At 40.9% G+C, this 21,201-nt stretch overlaps 1 protein-coding gene across 1 annotated transcript; it reads left to right on the top strand.

The window, feature by feature from the left end:
* The first annotated feature begins 12,702 nt into the window (after positions 1-12,702).
* Positions 12,703-20,851, top strand: LOC110498313 (homeobox protein EMX1-like). Its single transcript, XM_036955436.1, has 3 exons — positions 12,703-13,326; positions 17,490-17,674; positions 20,162-20,851. The coding sequence occupies exons 1-3, from the start codon at positions 12,981-12,983 to the stop codon at positions 20,324-20,326; spliced, it is 696 nt and encodes a 231-aa protein (XP_036811331.1). The 5' UTR covers positions 12,703-12,980; the 3' UTR covers positions 20,327-20,851.
* The last annotated feature ends 350 nt before the right edge of the window (positions 20,852-21,201 follow it).

Below are 21,201 nucleotides of genomic sequence, written 5' to 3' on the forward strand. Positions count from 1 at the left end.
TAACTGAAGATGCCAAGTGACTATCAATGATGTCATTCTATTTTATGTATATGTATATGTATGTAAAGAATGCAGGATAATGGCGCATCGTAAACTACACATTAACAGCTTTTTGTGGAATTAGTATTAGTATTAGTATTAGTATTAATTTGTGGAATTCATTTTTAACTTGTTTTTAACGTATTTTTATTGCCAGAATAGGAACACTTTGAGCTTCTTTCAATATGATACTGCCTTAAGACCAATAATATAAATTATTTTAATTTATATTATTGGTCTTAAGGCAGTATCATATTGAAAGAGGCTCAAAGTGTTCCTATTCTAAACTTAAACTTAATGTAAATTTGACATTATGTAAAGACAACTGACATTCACATGAAAATAACGGCCTATACTAAACCCATGCATGTGTGCTTCTCCAACGAATACACTTGTATGCCCAAACACATTTTCAAACAAATGTTCTCAGTAGATTTAGGCCTCATACATGAACCCAATTCATTGTAATGCTTTGTCTAATCTATAGACTGTGGAAGCCAATGTTTTTGGCCAATTCAAAGGATTTGAATTTGAGTATAGCATCGTTCTTTACCTGGGTGTCGTGCAAACCAAAACGCGGAGGGAGCACGACTACAGTGAGGATGGAAAGTCTTTACGTTTTTAAAATACCTGAAACAGCTTTTTCCTGCAATCTAGAGCCAAACTCATTATGCTTATCCCCTAACGCGTGTGGGAATTAGCCTGTAAGGATAGGGCTAAATTGGCCTGTATGGATAGGGCTAAATTGGTCTTTATGGATAGGGCTAAATTGGCCTGTATGGATAGGGCTAAATTGGTCTTTATGGATAGGGCTAAATTGGCCTGTATGGATAGGGCTAAATTGGCCTGTATGGATAGGGCTAAATTGGTCTTTATGGATAGGGCTAAATTGGTCTTTATGGATAGAGCTAAATTGGCCTGTATGGATAGGGGGCTAACTTGGCCTGTATGTATAGGGCTAAATTGGCGTGTATGGATGGGGCTAAATTGGTATGTATGGCCAGTATGGATAGGGCTAGATTGGCCTGTATGGATAGGGGGCTAAATTGAAATGTTTCTTACAGAGGAAATATGAACAGCATAAGCATTACCATGGTAGCAATTGAAAGATAACAGTTTGGAGATTATGGGAAAGTTATTAGACCGAAAGATGAGTTCACAACAGTTCAATTTACACGACTGAATCCAAGTTGTTGATTCTATGTGCATTTTAAATTTACTGTACTTTTCGCCGTATTTGTTGATAATGAAATCTGAAAATACTCTGGATGCATTAAGTAACATAAGACTATTCCTGGGAAACGGTAGGTAGGTGCAACTTAAGACAAAGAAATGACAAGGGTTTGAGTGAGAGGACTAACTGTTGTCACCAAGTGGGGACACACCTCTCCAAAATGTTCACAGTTCATAATTCATTTCAATGCACTTTTTTTTGACCCAAAGAAGAGTCTTCAACGATAAGGTACTTTGTTGATCTCTCCTAGCTGTGTTGTTGAGGAACTAGATCAAGAACACCTATAGTTGTTTTGTGTTGAACACAACCTTGCATGCCCACATTCACACAATTATTGTTGTTGTTTACGCAATCCAAGAATTGTCCATTATAAATCTCAATATGGGTCAGGTGGGCATCATTTCAAAGCTTGTTCTATCGCCAACATGACTAGCAAAGTTCAAAAATATGATCTTACAGCGTTAGGCTTTCACAATGCAATTCAGGGAGACGGATCATTTTGGTGGGTAGAGAAAGGAGTGCATTCAGGTGCGTGTGCCATGGAGAATGTTCTTCACATTAAACAAACACAGGTTCAATCTGTAGATAACTGTACAGCAAACGTTGACACTTCATATGGAATTAATATTATGATTTGGAAATGTGAAGTACACATTTGGATTCCCGGGTGTGTAACAGCAAAGCAGTATTTATTATACTCTTCAACATCTCATCTTTCAAAATATACACGTCAAGTCCTCTTCATTTACAGAGTTTCTAACACTCAGACAACAACACATCAAGTCCTCTTCATTTACAGAGTTTCTAACACTCAGACAACAACACATCAAGTCCTCTTCATTTACAGAGTTTCTAACACTCAGACAACAACACATCAAGTCCTCTTCATTTACAGAGTTTCTAACACTCAGACAACAACACATCAAGTCCTCTTCATTTACAGAGTTTCTAACACTCAGACAACAACACATCAAGTCCTCTTCATTTACAGAGTTTCTAACACTCAGACAATTACACATTTGCTAAAGTTTCCCAATTACCTGGAGGGATGGGGGCAACTTACTTACTGGACAGCCTGACCTGATGTATAGCATGTTACTGGACAGCCTGACCTGATGTATAGCATGTTACTGGACAGCCTGACCTGATGTATAGCATGTTACTGGACAGCCTGACCTGATGTATAGCATGTTACTGGACAGCCTGACCTGATGTATAGCATGTTACTGGACAGCCTGACCTGATGTATAACATGTTACTGGACAGCCTGACCTGATGTATAGCATGTTACTGGACAGCCTGACCTGATGTATAGCATGTTACTGGACAGCCTGACCTGATGTATAGCATGTTACTGGACAGCCTGACCTGATGTATAACATGTTACTGGACAGCCTGACCTGATGTATAGCATGTAACTGGACAGCCTGACCTGATGTATAGCATGTAACTGGACAGCCTGACCTGATGTATAGCATGTTACTGGACAGCCTGACCTGATGTATTACTGGACAGCCTGACCTGATGTATAGCATGTTACTGGACAGCCTGACCTGATGTATAACATGTTACTGGACAGCCTGACCTGATGTATAGCATGTTACTGGACAGCCTGACCTGATGTATTACTGGACAGCCTGACCTGATGTATAACATGTTACTGGACAGCCTGACCTGATGTATAGCATGTAACTGGACAGCCTGACCTGATGTATTACTGGACAGCCTGACCTGATGTATAGCATGTTACTGGACAGCCTGACCTGATGTATAGCATGTTACTGGACAGCCAGACCTGATGTATAGCATGTTACTGGACAGCCTGACCTGATGTATAGCATGTTACTGGACAGCCTGACCTGATGTGTTACTGGACAGCCTGACCTGATGTATAGCATGTTACTGGACAGCCAGACCTGATGTATAACATGTTACTGGACAGCCACTACATTCCAATATGGGCGTTTATCAGTGCCCGCCCAAATCTGCCATTTTTAACTTGTATTCGGGTACGACAATAAAGGGATTCTTCTACGTTAAAAAAATATGTCAATTTTCTGCATATCTAAGCACACCTATTGATCGGTCTGTATCCTGGTGGTTCCTTACTAAAGAAAATAAATATGCTTCTCTGCGTCTCTGCTAAATCTGGGTGAAAGAGTGAAAGGAATGTGAGTCTTATTCAGTGCATGTAGATATGGATTGTTTTTCAAAAGTCTACCAATAATTATATCAGCTAAGATAGAGAAGTTAGCTACTCTTGACTTGATTGATGGCCTGAAATGGCTTCTTGGTAGCTCGTTGGGAAGGTTGGGGTTGGGAGATTGGGAACCTATCTGTGCTAGATAAAGCCAACCTCCTAAAATGGCTAGGGGGGAGAATAGCATTACAGAGAAATAACAACAAAAATACAAAACATTATTATTCATTTTTAAACATGACAAATATGAAGGGGGCACATCTAAAAAATAAAAAAAATTGAACGTTTATTTAACTAGGCAAGTCAGTTAAGAAGAAATTCTTATTTACAATGACGGCCTACCTGGGGAACAGTGGGTTAACTGTCTTGTTCAGGGGCAGAACGACAGATTTGTACCTTGTCAGCTCAGGGATTCGATCCAGCAACCTTTCGGTTAATGGCCCAACGCTCTAACCACTAGGATACCTGCCGCCCCATATGTCCCTATGCGATGCCCCCTACGGGCACGACACCTCTGCTTTCATATTTCATGAACTCATCACTTCATTCTGGATGTGATTGGATGGGAGAAGGCAATGGCTTTGGCATGATTTCCTCTTGTTTTCACCAATCAACCCCTTGTCAGATCAGTGATTTCTCCATGGAAACATGAAGGAAGGAAGGTGACACCTTGTGGCCAACTTCAATATCACATGACAAACATCGATGTTCATCTTTCCTCACACTTTCTGATGTCATTATCTAAGATCCTGCCTCTATCTAAGATACTGTCTCATTATATAAGATCCTGTCTCATTATCTAAGATACTGTCTCATTATCTAAGATACTGTCTCATTATCTAAGATACTGTCTTATTATCTAAGATACTGTCTCATTATCTAAGATACTGTCTCATTATCTAAGATACTGTCTCATTATCTAAGATACTGTCTCATTATAAAAGATACCGTCACATTTTGTAAGCTCCTGTGTCATTATCTAATATCCTGTCTCATTATCTAATATCCTGTCGCATTATCTAAGATACTGTCTCATTATCAAAGATAATGTCTCATTATCAAAGATCCTGTCTAATTATCTAAGATCCTGTTAAGATACTGTCTCATTATTTAATATCCTGTCTCATTATCTAAGATACTGTCTAATTATCAAAGATAATATCTCATTATCTAAGATACTGTCTCATTATAAAAGATACCGTCACATTTTGTAAGCTCCTGTGTCATTATCTAATATCCTGTCTCATTATCTAATATCCTGTCGCATTATCTAAGATACTGTCTCATTATCAAAGATAATGTCTCATTATCAAAGATCCTGTCTAATTTTCTAAGATCCTGTTAAGATACTGTCTCATTATCTAATGTCCTGTCTCATTATCTAAGATACTGTCTAATTATCAAAGATAATGTCTCATTATCAAAGTTCAGCACAACCTAATGTCGATATATAAAATACTGTTGATATTGATTATTTTAATTATTGTGCCTAATTAATAGATGTGAACACTGTTGATGACATTCAATCTGCATAGTCGTTCTGACTCAAATATAACCTAATGATTTCTGGCTAACTAAAAAGAGAGGTGTATATGCCTCTGTAAATGAAGTTTGATTTGATTTGATTTATGCCTACTAATGTTAACGTGGACTTGAAAACAATGCACCAAATTCAGAAATGGGCACCGACCTATTTATGAAACTATCTACTGGATTTTGTATGAATTTAGTTTGTTATATTTTGTTAAAACATTTTTTTTTAAATTGTCATACTATAATGTATGCTTTATTATAATGAATAAATCAAATCCTATTGACTTTCCGATTCATTTAAAGATAGGTAAGCCCTATAGGAATGTTTTTTTTTTATTCAATAAAGGGAGCCCCACACTCTATATACAAGCTCCCAGTCATTTAAACCACCGACGTTTCGGCATCACTGGGCCTTCTTCTGAGTCTTTATTTATGAATTTATCATGCAACTAATATCTGCCCTTGTAAACCCAATAACTGTGTTTAAAGCCAGAATCAGTCCCCAAATCAAAGTGATACAAATGAAGGTTTTACTCATTATAAGTACATCAGCTTTGTTTACAAATTGAAGGTCAGATTTCTCCAGGTCATTATGACGCATAGGCCTCGTGCACGATTCATCAATACTGCAGCAACACATGTCTAGCTATATCCTACTCAATACTGCAGCAACACATCAACAACACATATCTAGCTATATCCCTCTCAGTACAAACAACACATTTCTAGCTATATCCCTCTCAATACAAACAAGACATCAACCTCACATATCTAGCTATTTTTTTTATTCATTTTACCTTTATTTAACTAGGCAAGTCAGTTAAGAACAACACAATCAACAACACATACCTAGCTATATCCCTCTCAGTACAAACAACACATCAACATCACATACCTAGCTATATCCCTCTCAGTACAAACAACACGCCAACAATACATACCTAGCTATATCCCTCTCAATACAAAGAACACGCCAACAATACATACCTAGCCATATCCCTCCCAATACAAACGGCCAACTCTGTCTACTGGTAAGTGAAGCAAGCTACACTATATCTGCAAAAGTATGAGGACACCCCTTCAAATTAGTGGATTGGGCTATTTCAACCACACCCGTTGCTGACATGTATACAATCGAGCACAAAGCCATGCAATCTCCATAGACAGACATTGGCAGTAGAATGGACTTACTGAAGAGCTCTGTGACTTTCAATGTGGTACCGTTACAGGATGTCACCTGTCTGCCCTTCTAGAGTTGCCGCAGTCAACTGTAAATTCTGTTATTGTGAAGTGGAAATGTCTAGGAGCAACAACAGCTCAACCACGAAGTGGCAGGCCACACAAGCTCACAGAACAGGACCACCATGTGCTGAAGCGTGTAAAAATTGTCTGTCCTCGGGTTCAACACTCACTACCGAGTTCCAAGCTGCTTCTGGAAGCTAAGTCAGCACAAGAACTGTTCGTCAGGAGCTTCATGAAATGGGTTTCCATGGCCCGAGCAGCCTAAGATCACCATAGGCAATGCCAAGCGTCGGCTGGAGTGGTGTAAAGCTCGCCGCCATTAGACTCTGGAACAGTGGAAATGCGTTTTCTGGAGGGATGAATCACGCTTCACCATCTGTCAGTCAGACGGACCAATCTGGGTTTGGTGGATGCCAGGAGAATGTTGCATACCAGAATGCATAGTGCCTACTGTAAAGTTTGGTGGAGGAAGAATAATGGTCTGGGGCTGTTTTTCATGGTTCGGGCTAGTCTCCTTAGTTCCAGGGGAGGTAAATCTTAACGCGACAGCATACAATGAAATTCTAGAAAATTCTGTGCTTCCAACTTTGTGGCAACAGTTTGGGGAAGGCCATTTACTTTGGGGAAGGCCATGCCCCCGTGCACAAAACGAGGTCCACACAGAAATGGTTTGTTGAGATCGGTGTGGAAGAACTTGACTAGCCTGCACAGAGCCTTGACCTCAACCCCATCGAACACCTTTGGGTTGAATTGGAATGCCGACTGGTAGCCAGACACAATCGCCCAACATCAGTGCTTGGCGCTTGTGGCTGAACGGACGCAAGTCCCCGCAGCAATGTTCCAATATCTAATGGAAAGCCTTCCCAGAAGAGTGGAGGCTGTTATAGCAGCAGTGTTCCAACATCTAGTGGAAAGCCTTCCCAGAAGAGTGGAGGCTGTTATAGCAGCAATGTTCCAACATCTAGTGGAAAGCATTCCCAGGAGAGTGGAGGCTGTTATAGCAGCAATGTTCCAACATCTAGTGGAAAGCCTTCCCAGAAGAGTGGAGGCTGTTATAGCAGCAATGTTCCAACATCTAGTGGAAAGCCTTCCCAGAAGAGTGGAGGCTGCTCTAGTGGTAAGGGGGATTCAACTCCATATTAATGCCCATGACTTTGGAATGAGATGTACGGCGAGCAGGTGTCCACATACTTTTGGTCATGTAGCGTAGCTAGCTAGTAAGTTAATTTAGCTAGCTAGAAAACAGATAGATACACGCAGTTCTTGCTTGCAAATGTGCATAGCCTACCGGTGGGTGATTAACCTACAGCCAAAAAAAACATTAATGCTTTTGCAAACTTTGCCAGAGTTGCTAGCTGGCTAATTGTTTTCCTCTTGGGTGTGGAGTGTACTATTGCAACCTTTTGAGGGTGGACTTTTGTAGGCAAGTGTTTGCACTGCAAGAGATTATGCAGCTAATGGTGCTACGTTGTACCGCAGTAGGAGGCCTATGTTGTTGAACTTGTCAAATCAGCTACGTTGCATCGCAGTAGGAGGCCTATATTGTTGAACTTGCCAAATCAGCTACGTTGCACGCAGTAGGAGGTCTATATTGTTGAACTTGTCAAATCAGCTACGTTGCACGCAGTAGGAGGTCTATATTGTTGAACTTGTCAAATCAGCTACGTTGCACCGCAATAGGAGGCCTATGTTGTTGAACTTGTCAAATCAGCTACGTTGCACCGCAATAGGAGGCCTATGTTGTTGAACTTGTCAAATCAGCTACGTTGCACGCAGTAGGAGGTCTATATTGTTGAACTTGCCAAATCAGCTACGTTGCACCGCAGTAGAAGGCCTATATTGTTGAACTTGTCAAATCAGCTACGTTGCACCGCAATAGGAGGCCTATATTGTTGAACTTGTCAAATCAGCTACGTTGCACCGCAATAGGAGGCCTATGTTGTTGAACTTGTCAAATCAGCTACGTTGCACCGCAGTAGAAGGCCTATATTGTTGAACTTGTCAAATCAGCTACGTTGCACCGCAGTAGGAGGCCTATATTGTTGAACTTGTCAAATCAGCTACGTTGCACCGCAATAGGAGGCCTATATTGTTGAACTTGTCAAATCACTTGTAATGTTTATACAGTATAGTAAATGCATGCTTGTTGTAATCTACAATTAAACGAGAACACCAGCTATCTGATACTGACTGATCGAACAGCCTGGTATCAGAGCATTTCGTATTATTCTGTACTTAAATCCGAGACACTCCATTTCGTACGATATGTTACGTTTGGTATGGTTACGTAAGACAGGTGGTTACTTAAGGGTGGTTGGTCGGGGTGGATGGGTGGGGGTATAAATGGGTGGGCGTATAATGTGAAACGTCTAGCAACTCAAAAGGTTGCGAGTTCGAATCTCATCACGGACAACTTAAGCATTATAGCTAATTAGAAACTTTTCAACGACTTACTACTTTTAAGCTACTTTGCAACTACATAGCATGTTAGCTAACCCTTCACCTAACCCTAACCGTAACCTTAACCCTGTAAGCTAACCCTTCACCTAACATTAATCCTAACATTAACCCTTTAACCTAACCCTGCCCCTACCCCTAAAGTTAGCCACTTAGCTAGAATTTGCAACGTATCATTCGTTTTGCTATTTCATGACATATCAACCATTTTACAAATTCGTAACATATAACACATTTAGAAATTGGTAACAAGTTGTACATTTTACAAATGTGTAATATATAATACGAATTGTAATTTGTAACATATCATACGAAATGGGTGATGGACAGCCACAAATTAAAACATATCATACTAACTGGAGTGTTCTCGGATTTACATACAGAATAATACGACATTCTCTGAGACCAGGTCGGATGGAAGTGTGGCTGGGTCCCAGCAGCAGTTTGAAAACTCTCAGATACAGCACATTATGACATCTTGCCTGGGTTTGTTAACATGATGTTTGGGTTTGTTTTGTGGCCCCGACAGTTAGATCGTTCATCATCACAAATGATGTTCATGAGACTCAGCGAGTCTGGCTTTAAACTCAATGGCTGTGTTTCAGAGCATTTAGGCTCTTAACAGCCAATGAAAATGTTGTTCTACAGCATCGTTCCATCGGTAATGATTTTCTAATGTCCCGCTCTGAGCATTAGAGCATATTTTGGGGGACACTTATTAACTTGCTATTACAAGTTAATAGTGCAACATCATGAAAGCTAAAACCCATAGGCTATGTAGGTCCTTGGAGGAAGACACCACAAACTGCCCACGAATTCTGTAATATCTTGGGAAATTACAAAATTATTCATGACCAGAATTCCAATAAATTGTCAGAATTCCAATAAATTGTCAGTACGTATAGCGCAGAGCTCAACAGCTGTAGTACTAAACGGACCTCCATGTGTTGTGACTACAGCCACTGGCATTAGTGATTGAAATGTCTCTCCTGAAACAACAGTTAATAGTTAATATATTATCAGCCGAGACGCGTTATAGTTTCTTATTAAACCCATGAGAGTAGCCTAACCTACACTTTAAACTTCCGCGGTGACTGCATGGTATGCATGTCTGAGTTCATCGAGGCTTGAATTTTGATACAATCTCAAGTTAATCTACGGCCTATTTGACTATATTCGTGCCCTGGCATCCACAAGAACCATAGCCATCTGAAATCAAATAAAAGTATAACACTATAGAAAAAAATATATCAATTCTAAAGGTAAGCCAATCTATGTTCCTTTCTCCGAAAGAAACGTGTTAATGTCAGTTCCATAAAATAGCCTACACCAGATGCACATGTCTTGCAATAACGACAATAAAGAATGAAAAAAATGTGTGAAAATGAGGGTCCTTTTATTTTTATTTTTTTTTACAAAATTGTCTTATTAGCCTATCCGTTGTTGAATATGAGGTTTCACAATAACACTGTAGGTACTCATACTTCTAATTTAATTATGATAATTATGACACATTAAAGTAATTAGCTATAGATCTATTAATTTAAAACATCTCAAACTCAATCTCAGCTATATATTCCTATGACGGTCCATTTTAAGGCCTTCTTCAGGTCATTAACGACATTTTTCGTCCCTGCACCCCACTAAAGGATGTACGTTTGATCACACTTGCCTGGCGATATAAGAGGTACCGTATTGCAAAGAATATGTATACTATAGGCTTGCTATAGTCAGTCTATCTGCTATGAGGATTGCATTTTCCTTTTCTGCATTATGCCTCATTATCATGCTGTTGCGATTTCCAAATGAGTCTTAATTTATCCACGGGCCTGGACTTCTGTCATAGTAATTACTACAGTCATAGTAATTACTACAGTCATAGTAATTACTACAGTCATAGTAAATACTACAGTCATAGTAATTAGAAGTAATAACAACATTTAAAAAAACATGTTATTTATCCTTTATTTTACCAGGTAAATTGACTGAGAACACATTCTCATTTGCAGCAACGACCTGGGGAATAGTTACAGGGGAGAGGAGGGGGATGAATGAGCCAATTGTAAACTGGGGATTATTAGGTGACCGTGATGGTTTGATGGCCAGATTGGGAATTTAGCCAGGACACCGGGGTTAACACCCCTACTCTTACGATAAGTGCCATGGGATCTTTAATGACCTCAGAGAGTCAGGACACCCGTTTAACGTCCCATCCGAAAGACGGCACCCTGCACAGGGCAGTGTCCCCAATCACTGCCCTGGGCCATTGGGATATTAATTTAGACCAGAGGAAAGAGTGCCTCCTACTGGCCCTCCAACACCACTTCCAGCAGCATCTGGTCTCCCATCCAGGGACTGACCAGGACCAACCCTGCTTAGCCTCAGAATCAAGCCAGCAGTGGGATATGCTGCTGGCAGTCATAGTAATTAGACATAATAACAACATACAGTCATATTAATTAGAAGAAATAACCTCACAACAAGATGGGAACATCATGTTGACAGATCTCTCTTCAGAAACCACAGGCATTCCCTGTCAGCGGTCTTGGCGTGGGGAAGGGTCTGAGGAGACAGGAGGAAACCTAGAGGTCTGAGGAGACAGGAGGAAACCTAGAGGTCTGAGGAGACAGGAATAAAACCTAGAGGTCTGAGGAAACAGGAGGAAACCTAGAGGTCTGAGGAGACAGGAGGAAACCTAGAGGTCTGAGGAGACAGGAGGAAACCTAGAGGTCTGAGGAGACAGGAGGAAACCTAGAGGTCTGAGGAGACAGGAGACAGGAGGAAAGCTAGAGGTCTGAGGAGACAGGAGGAAACCTAGAGGTCTGAGGAGACAGGAGGAAACCTAGAGGTCTGAGGAGACAGGAGGAAACCTAGAGGTCTGAGGAGACAGGAGGAAACCTAGAGGTCTGAGGAGACAGGAGGAAACCTAGAGGTCTGAGGAGACAGGAATAAAACCTAGAGGTCTGAGGAGACAGGAATAAAACCTAGAGGTCTGAGGAGACAGGAGGAAACCTAGAGGTCTGAGGAGACAGGAGGAAACCTAGAGGTCTGAGGAGACAGGAGGAAACCTAGAGGTCTGAGGAGACAGGAGACAGGAGGAAAGCTAGAGGTCTGAGGAGACAGGAGGAAACCTAGAGGTCTGAGGAGACAGGAGGAAACCTAGAGGTCTGAGGAGACAGGAGGAAACCTAGAGGTCTGAGGAGACAGGAGGAAACCTAGAGGTCTGAGGAGACAGGAGGAAACCAAGAGGTCTGAGGAGACAGGAGGAAACCTAGAGGTCTGAGGAGACAGGAATAAAACCTAGAGGTCTGAGGAGACAGGAGGAAACCTAGAGGTCTGAGGAGACAGGAGGAAACCTAGAGGTCTGAGGAGACAGGAGACAGGAGGAAACCTAGAGGTCTGAGGAGACAGGAGGAAACCTAGAGGTCTGAGGAGACAGGAATAAAACCTAGAGGTCTGAGGAGACAGGAGGAAACCTAGAGGTCTGAGGAGACAGGAGGAAACCTAGAGGTCTGAGGAGACAGGAATAAAACCTAGAGGTCTGAGGAGACAGGAGGAAACCTAGAGATCTGAGGAGACAGGAGGAAAAATAGAGGTCTGAGGAGACAGGAGGAAACCTAGAGGTCTGAGGAGACAGGAGGAAACCTAGAGGTCTGAGGAGACAGGAGGAAACCTAGAGGTCTGAGGAGACAGGAGAAATATTTGTTATAAGCATATTATTGATATTATAGACCACGCTTTAATGGATAAAGTATTGTCATCCTCAAACGTCTAGGCTAAACAACACTGGTTTCATTATACATTAATTTGGTGTGATAGGCTATATTCAGGACAAGAAATGTGAGTGTATATTCAACTGGTGTTATATTTGCAGAATGAGTTAAAAAATCACCCGAGGAAACACGACTAGGCTATTTGGTTTCATATGAAGCTATTGTTGCTATATGAGTTTCTGCACGAAGTCTATAACTCTATTCCTGCTTCGGCTAAATCCACACCCCGGGTACATGAGAGAACTCATTGACAGGTGTACTCTTCCAATCAGCGCAATCTAGAATACCATTGCTGCGCTTGCGCACATCTCAGTCCTTTCGGTTCCAGAACGTTGATTTGTCCTCGTGTCCGCCCGGTGCGCGTGCATGGATCTCACCTGCTCGAGGTTCCCGCTCAGAAGGTCGGTCCGGGGGCTCTACCGTAACCGTTGATGCTCACTATGACTTTTTGAGGGAACCATTTTGACTGGATTTCTGGATTTCACTACCTGAAGTGAGGAAGATGTTTTCGTCGGTGAGTAAACGTTGTTTTATGATAGAATCATTGGTGGCCAAAGAAAACTCTCAAACCACGGAAGATCCCATCCGACCGACGGCCCTGACTTATTCAAACTCCACTGACGCTTTCATGAACGGGTACCAGAGTCCCACCGGCAGGTCTCTGTGTCAGAACCCGGAGCTGGTGTTCCATGAGTCGGTCAACCACCCCGGGCTAACCATGAACCCCCACCAGCTAGGAGGGGGCCACCTACAACACCCTTCACACTTCTTTGGGACGCAACACCGAGACCCTCTCAACTTCTACCCATGGGATTTACGAAACAGGTTATTCGGATACAGATTTCAAGGTAAAGGATTGGAAAGAGAGAGATAGTGTGTGTGTGTGTGTGCGTGCGTGCGTGCGTGCGTGCGAGCGAGCGTGTGTGAGTGAGTGAGTGCGTGCGTGCGTGTGTGTGTTGAATTGAATAATTTCTCAGTCTTAATACTTAGGCCTATCAATAATTATAGCTAATGTCAAGCAAATCAACTTCCAGGTTAATGGATAAATGAATGCCTCTGGCTGGTTTGCTTGTACTTTTGACAATAAGGACTAAACTGGGACCTACACTGCAGAGATGTCAATTTAACAGACTAATGATTGACAACAATTAGGTTGCAATAATGGCGGGATTAATCATTCATTTTCATGTATGTTAATCATCAGTTAATGTTTGGCTTTATTAGAAAATTATTGTGGTGAAATGGGACTACGATGCATAGCCTCTATAACTCACCTTTTTCAGCCACAGGTGAACATAAACAATACCTAGAGTGGGTATGAGATAGAGTACTTGTCGAAAACATTTCCACTAGATTGGATATGAGATAGAGTACTTATGGAAAACATTTACACTAGAGTGGGTATGAGATAGAGTACTTATCGAAAACATTTACACTAGATTGGATATGAGATAGAGTGCTTATCGAAAACATTTACACCAGATTGGATATGAGATAGAGTACTTATCGAAAACATTTACACCAGATTGGGTATGAGATAGAGTACTTATCGAAAACATTTACACCAGATTGGATATGAGATAGAGTACTTATCGAAAACATTTACACTAGATTGGATATGAGATAGAGTGCTTATCGAAAACATTTACACTAGATTGGATATGAGATAGAGTGCTTATCGAAAACATTTACACCAGATTGGATATGAGATAGAGTACTTATGGAAAACATTTCCACTAGATTGGATATGAGATAGAGTACTTATGGAAAACATTTACACTAGAGTGGGTATGAGATAGAGTACTTATCGAAAACATTTACACTAGATTGGATATGAGATAGAGTACTTATGGAAAACATTTCCACTAGAGTGGGTATGAGATAGAGTACCTATCGAAAACATTTACACTAGAGTGGGTATGAGATAGAGTGCTTATCGAAAACATTTACACCAGAGTGGGTATGAGATAGAGTACTTATCGAAAACATTTCCACTAGAGTGGATATGAGATAGAGTACTTATCGAAAACATTTACACTAGAGTGGGTATGAGATAGAGTACTTATGGAAAACATTTCCACTAGAGTGGGTATGAGATAGAGTACCTATCGAAAACATTTACACTAGAGTGGGTATGAGATAGAGTGCTTATCGAAAACATTTACACCAGATTGGATATGAGATAGAGTACTTATCGAAAACATTTACACTAGAGTGGGTATGAGATAGAGTACTTATGGAAAACATTTCCACTAGAGTGGGTATGAGATAGAGTACCTATCGAAAACATTTACACTAGAGTGGGTATGAGATAGAGTGCTTATCGAAAACATTTACACCAGAGTGGGTATGAGATAGAGTACTTATCGAAAACATTTCCACTAGAGTGGATATGAGATAGAGTACTTATCGAAAACATTTACACTAGAGTGGGTATGAGATAGAGTACTTATGGAAAACATTTCCACTAGAGTGGGTATGAGATAGAGTACCTATCGAAAACATTTACACTAGAGTGGGTATGAGATAGAGTGCTTATCGAAAACATTTACACCAGATTGGATATGAGATAGAGTACTTATCGAAAACATTTACACTAGAGTGGGTATGAGATAGAGTACTTATGGAAAACATTTCCACTAGAGTGGGTATGAGATAGAGTACCTATCGAAAACATTTACACTAGAGTGGGTATGAGAGAGAGTGCTTATCGAAAACATTTCCACTAGAGGGGGTATGAGAGAGAGTGCTTATCGAAAACATTTCCACTAGATTGGATATGAGATAGAGTACTTATGGAAAACATTTCCACGTTCCATCCGTTCCTTGGCTACACTTTGGTAAAGGGAAAAGCGTCAATCAGATAGTGGGGATGTTTATGTTGCCAGTTGAACTCCCTGCCTTGGGCCATTTCAGCCTATATTGTCATACTAGCAACAAATGAACACATAAACGGTTACAACAGGAGATATAAGAGGTATGGAACGATGAGGTTGTGACATTTTAATGAATATGTATACTGTTAAATGGCCTTCAGCGAGGCTATGTAGGCTGTATAATCTTACAAGTTCTATTCAATGCAGATGTTGGGGCAGTACATACAGAGCCCTCGGAAAATATTCAGACCCCTTGACTTTTTCAACATTTTTGTTACATTACAGCCTTATTCTAAAAATGTATGAAATATTATTTTTTCCCTCGGCAATCTACACACAATAGCCCATAATGCAGCCCACATAATGACAAAGCAAAAAACGTTTTGAGAAATGTTTGTCATTATGGGATATTGTGTGTAGATTGATCAGGAAAAAACCCTGATTTAATCTGTTTCAGAATAAGGCTTGTAAATGTAACAAAATGTGGGAAAAGTCCAGGGGTCTGTATACTTTCTGAATGCACTGTATGCTCCTAACGTTGCCCACATGGTACTAAAGCGCCTTTCGCTCTGCTTTATAATGTAATCAAACTTAAAAAACCAAACGAGAAATATCTGTTCCGTCTGCAGAACACATCAAATTGCTGATGGGTAATAATATGGAACTCGACATGACAAAGTGAAGGTAAATTGTGTCATTGGCCGTCTCATCTCCTGTTACCTCGTGTTGGCGCACTTTTGGCGTGCACTTGTGGTGCATCAAATACCAGTCATAGCAGAGCACATATTTCATTAAGGTGACAGGTGACATTCAAAATTAAGAGCATTCAAAAAATATATGCTAAACATCAAAATCACTCCATTTGGAAAATGTGATGGCGTGTCAGAAACTTCAGTTTGCATTACAATGTTGATATCAGTGTATTTGTATAACATTATACATGTATTATAGCCTAATACAATTAAATGTGATTAGGCTATGATAGAATATGTAGGAGTCTGTCGTTTTGTATTCAAAGTGTAGGCTACTAGGGTCCAGATTAATGGAGCGCAAACCTAACCAGTCTATTTCCCCACGGCTGGAAAGGTTTCCCCGGCACACACCGGGCCACAGGCAGTCTGTAGAGGAAATACTGTCTTTGTTACGCGGTCAATCCCACTGCGAATTTATCCAAACCAAACCACTATCTTATCTGAGTGAGTGCGAAAATCGTAATTATTTTCTTCCCAAACGTTCAAACCAGAATTTTGTTTCAGAATCTAGCCATTTTTTTTTAGGTTGTAAACACTTTTAAATAGACTATATGCTATATGGTTTGTATGCATCAGTAGACTCGATTAATTTAATATGTTTATAATAATTTAACGTATTGGCCTAATTTTCATTTATGGTGAAAGATTAATGTCATTATTCTCAATATAAAGTAGACTAATAATATTGTTAAATTATTAAAATAATTGTCACACAGTCTTATTTGGAACGATATAAATTGACAATTTAAATTGATCCCTACGTCGATATGGACTCGGCACATGCAGAAGAGTTGTACAAAGTGTTCATAGACTACTTCAAACTACATAAAGAGTTTATAAACTAGCCTCAAACCAAAAGGGAAAATAATCATTTGATTTAGTCTAATATCCCTCTCTGCCTGGTGCTGTGTTCTTTTCCACCTCTTTGCACAGCAAAACGCTCCTGGTGTTGATCTGTGTTCCAATTGCTTCAATCAATTCAAATCAAGGGGTTTTATTGGCATGGGAAGCACATGTTAACATTGCCAAAGCAAGTGAGGTAATATACAAAAGTGAAATAAACAATACAAATGAACAGTAAACATTACACTCACAGAAGTTCCAAAATAATAAAGACATTACAAATGTCATGTTATGTATATATACAGTGTATATATATATATACAGTGTTGTAACGATGTACAGGTAATTACATTCAACATTAAGAGCATTAAAAATGATGCTAAACACCAAACTCACTCAATCTAAACCGTAGTGTGATTCTCCCTCTCTCTCCGTCTCGGTCATCACTAGTTACCACAGCCACAAAGTCATAAACTATATAGCCAATTTGACTTTGTGGGTGTGGTAACTAGTGGAAACCCTCTCTCTCTCTGCCCCCAGGAAACGATGTTTCCCAAGAAAGCCTGCTACTCCACCGCCCATTCGCCCGAAAACCCAAGCGCATCCGCACCGCCTTCTCCCCGTCGCAGCTCCTGCGGCTTGAGCGGGCGTTCGAGAATAATCACTACATAGTAGGAGCCGAGAGGAAACAGCTGGCCAACAGTCTCAGTCTGTCTGAAACACAGGTGAGAAACGCTACTAACATACCCTATATGAAATATATATATATGGCACACAGTTCAGGAATAGGCCTATATAAATTAATTTAATCAATTCCAGCCCAAACTCATTCCGAGTTGATAAATTCATGTCAGGAGGACTGTTTTTAATTGAAATAAATAATATAATAATATCTTGAATAACTTTTAATTAAACGTGCTGTAACTAAAGCATATGATTGTATGTTTTTTCAAAATACGAGTCAATAGCCAATTATTAGGCTATTGAAAACATTAGGCATGTTCATTATTAGGTCTACTGAAAATCATTAGGCATATTCATTATTAGGTCTACTGAAAATCATTAGGCATATTCATTATTAGGTCTACTGAAAATCATTAGGCATATTCATTATTAGGTCTACTGAAAATCATTAGGCATATTCATTATTAGGTCTACTGAAAATCATTAGGCATATTCATTATTAGGTCTACTGAAAATCATTAGCTTTTTCTTGCAAGCCTAAGTAGGACAAATATTGACACATATGTTTATGTTGAAATTAGCCAGCTGTTAGCGATAGGGCCTATGATAGAAAATTGGACTATTACAATTTATTGTCAAGCTCAGTGAATCATTTGACTAAATCATAAACAGGTAAAAGGGGAAGGGAACTTGTGAGCCTGTGATTTCTATTTCTGATGCGTTTTCATTGGAACAATAGTTTTTATTCTAATCTTCCCAGAAGGGAAAAGAACTTGTGAGCCTGTGATTTCTATTTCTGATGCGTTTTCATTGGAACAATCGTTTTTATTCTAAGCTCAGCAAAAACCCTGTCTTTCAAAGATAATTCGTAAAAATCCAAATAACTTCACAGATCTTCATTGTAAAGGGTTTAAACACTGTTTCCCCATGCTTGTTCAATGAACCATAAATAATTAATGAACATGCACCTGTGGAACGGTCGTTAAGACACTAACAGCTTACAGACGGTAGGCAATTCAGGTCACAGTTATGAAAACTTAGGACACTAAAGAGGTCTTTCTACTGACTCTGAAAAACACCAAAAGAAAGATGCCCAGGGTCCCTGCTCATCTGTGTGAACGTGCCTTAGGCATGCTGCAAGGAGGCATGAGGACTGCAGATGTGGCCAGGGCAATAAATTGCAATGCCCGTACTGTGAGACGCCTAAGACAGCGCTACAGGGAGACAGGACGGACAGCTGATCATCCTCGCAGTGGCAGACCACGTGTAAATGCACCTGCTTGTAATGACGACTAATACTTCAGAATCGCTGCGAGAGCATGACCAAACATAATTACATTGATTCAATTCTAATATGCAGCCTACAGTATTGGTGTTGAGAGTAGGAAAACCATTCAACCAGCTCTGTGTACAGTCTGAGAGGCTTGTTGTTGCAGTCGTCATGCTATGATTGTTTTTTAGTATTTTACCTTTTTTGTGTACATTTCACAAGAAACAATTCTGAAATTGAGTATCCAGGTTAGAGTTATATAGGCATAGAGGGGCTTGTATAACCCTCCAATAAAATACAACATTCTCTGTCTTCCTCCCCAGGTGAAGGTGTGGTCCAGAATAGAGATGTCTCTAATGTCCCCGTCTTCCTCCCCAGGTGAAGGTGTGGTCCAGAATAGAGATGTCTCTAATGTCCCCGTCTTCCTCCCCAGGTGAAGGTGTGGTCCAGAATATAGATGTCTCTAATGTCTCTGTCTTCCTCCCCAGGTGAAGGTGTGGTCCAGAATATAGATGTCTCTAATGTCCCTGTCTTGCTCCCCAGGTGAAGGTGTGGTCCAGAATATAGATGTCTCTAATGTCCCCGTCTTCCTCCCCAGGTGAAGGTGTGGTCCAGAATATAGATGTCTCTAATGTCCCCGTCTTCCTCCCCAGGTGAAGGTGTGGTCCAGAATATAGATGTCTCTAATGTCCCTGTCTTGCTCCCCAGGTGAAGGTGTGGTCCAGAATATAGATGTCTCTAATGTCCCCGTCTTCCTCCCCAGGTGAAGGTGTGGTCCAGAATATAGATGTCTCTAATGTCCCCGTCTTCCTCCCCAGGTGAAGGTGTGGTCCAGAATATAGATGTCTCTAATGTCCCCGTCTTCCTCCCCAGGTGAAGGTGTGGTCCAGAATATAGATGTCTCTAATGTCCCCGTCTTCCTCCCCAGGTGAAGGTGTGGTCCAGAATAGAGATGTCTCTAATGTTCCCGTCTTCCTCCCCAGGTGAAGGTGTGGTCCAGAATATAGATGTCTCTAATGTCCCCGTCTTCCTCCCCAGGTGAAGGTGTGGTCCAGAATATAGATGTCTCTAATGTCCCCGTCTTCCTCCCCAGGTGAAGGTGTGGTCCAGAATATAGATGTCTCTAATGTTCCCGTCTTCCTCCCCAGGTGAAGGTGTGGTCCAGAATATCGATGTCTCTAATGTCCCTGTCTTCCTCCCCAGGTGAAGGTGTGGTCCAGAATATAGATGTCTCTAATGTCCCCGTCTTCCTCCCCAGGTGAAGGTGTGGTTCCAGAACAGGAGGACTAAATACAAGAGACAGAAGCTGGAGGAGGAGGGGCCTGACTGTCATCAGAAGAAGAAAGGAAACCACCACATCAACAGATGGAGGCTTATCACTAAGCACGGCAGCTCTGAGGACATCGACGTCGAACTGGACTAAGACCCCAACCCTGGCCCTCTGCCCCCCCCTTCCCTGGACGCCCCTGTGGCCCCCCCCAACCCCTGGCCTGTGTCCCCTTTTGGAACACAAGAGGACCAAAGTTAACGCTAGTTATTATGTAAAGTTATGAAGTATAGTGACATGTTACAAGAAAAAACAGAACTTTATGGTACTTGACTTGCATCCATCCTACATAATGATCTCATGTCTGATCTCTTATTGGAGGTGGTGTTCCATCGTACATAATGATCTCATGTCTGATGTCTTATTGGAGGTGGTGTTCCATCCTACATAATGATCTCATGTCTGATGTCTTATTGGAGGTGGTGTTCCATCCTACATAATGATCTCATGTCTGATGTCTTATTGGAGGTGGTGTTCCATCCTACATAATGATCTCATGTCTGATGTCTTATTGGAGGTGGTGTTCCATCCTACATAATGATCTCATGTCTGATGTCTTATTGGAGGTGGTGTTCCATCCTACATAATGATCTCATGTCTGATCTCTTATTGGAGGTGGTGTTCCATCGTACATAATGATCTCATGTCTGATCTCTTATTGGAGGTGGTGTTCCATCCTACATAATGATCTCATGTCTGATGTCTTATTGGAGGTGGTGTTCCAACCTACAGCTTCTATGATCTATGTAGGTGGTGTTCCATCCTACAGCTTCTATGATCTATGTAGGTGGTGTTCCATCCTACAGCTTCTATGATCTATGTAGGTGGTGTTCCTTCCTACAGCTTCTATGATCTATGTAGGTGGTGTTCCATCCTACAGCTTCTATGATCTATGTAGGTGGTGTTCCTTCCTACAGCTTCTATGATCTATGTAGGTGGTGTTCCATCCTACAGCTTCTATGATCTATGTA

Source organism: Oncorhynchus mykiss, chromosome 19 (genome assembly GCF_013265735.2).
Source record: "Oncorhynchus mykiss isolate Arlee chromosome 19, USDA_OmykA_1.1, whole genome shotgun sequence".
NCBI lineage: Eukaryota > Metazoa > Chordata > Actinopteri > Salmoniformes > Salmonidae > Oncorhynchus > Oncorhynchus mykiss.

Excerpts from the sequence above, each read along its gene's own strand:
- LOC110498313 (XM_036955436.1), top strand. The coding sequence starts at position 12,981 with ATGTTTTCGTCGGTGAGTAAACGTTGTTTTATGATAGAATCATTGGTG. Across the intron at positions 13,327-17,489 it reads ATTCGGATACAGATTTCAAG|GAAACGATGTTTCCCAAGAA; the intron begins GTAAAGGATTGG and ends CTCTGCCCCCAG. Across the intron at positions 17,675-20,161 it reads TCAGTCTGTCTGAAACACAG|GTGAAGGTGTGGTTCCAGAA; the intron begins GTGAGAAACGCT and ends CTTCCTCCCCAG.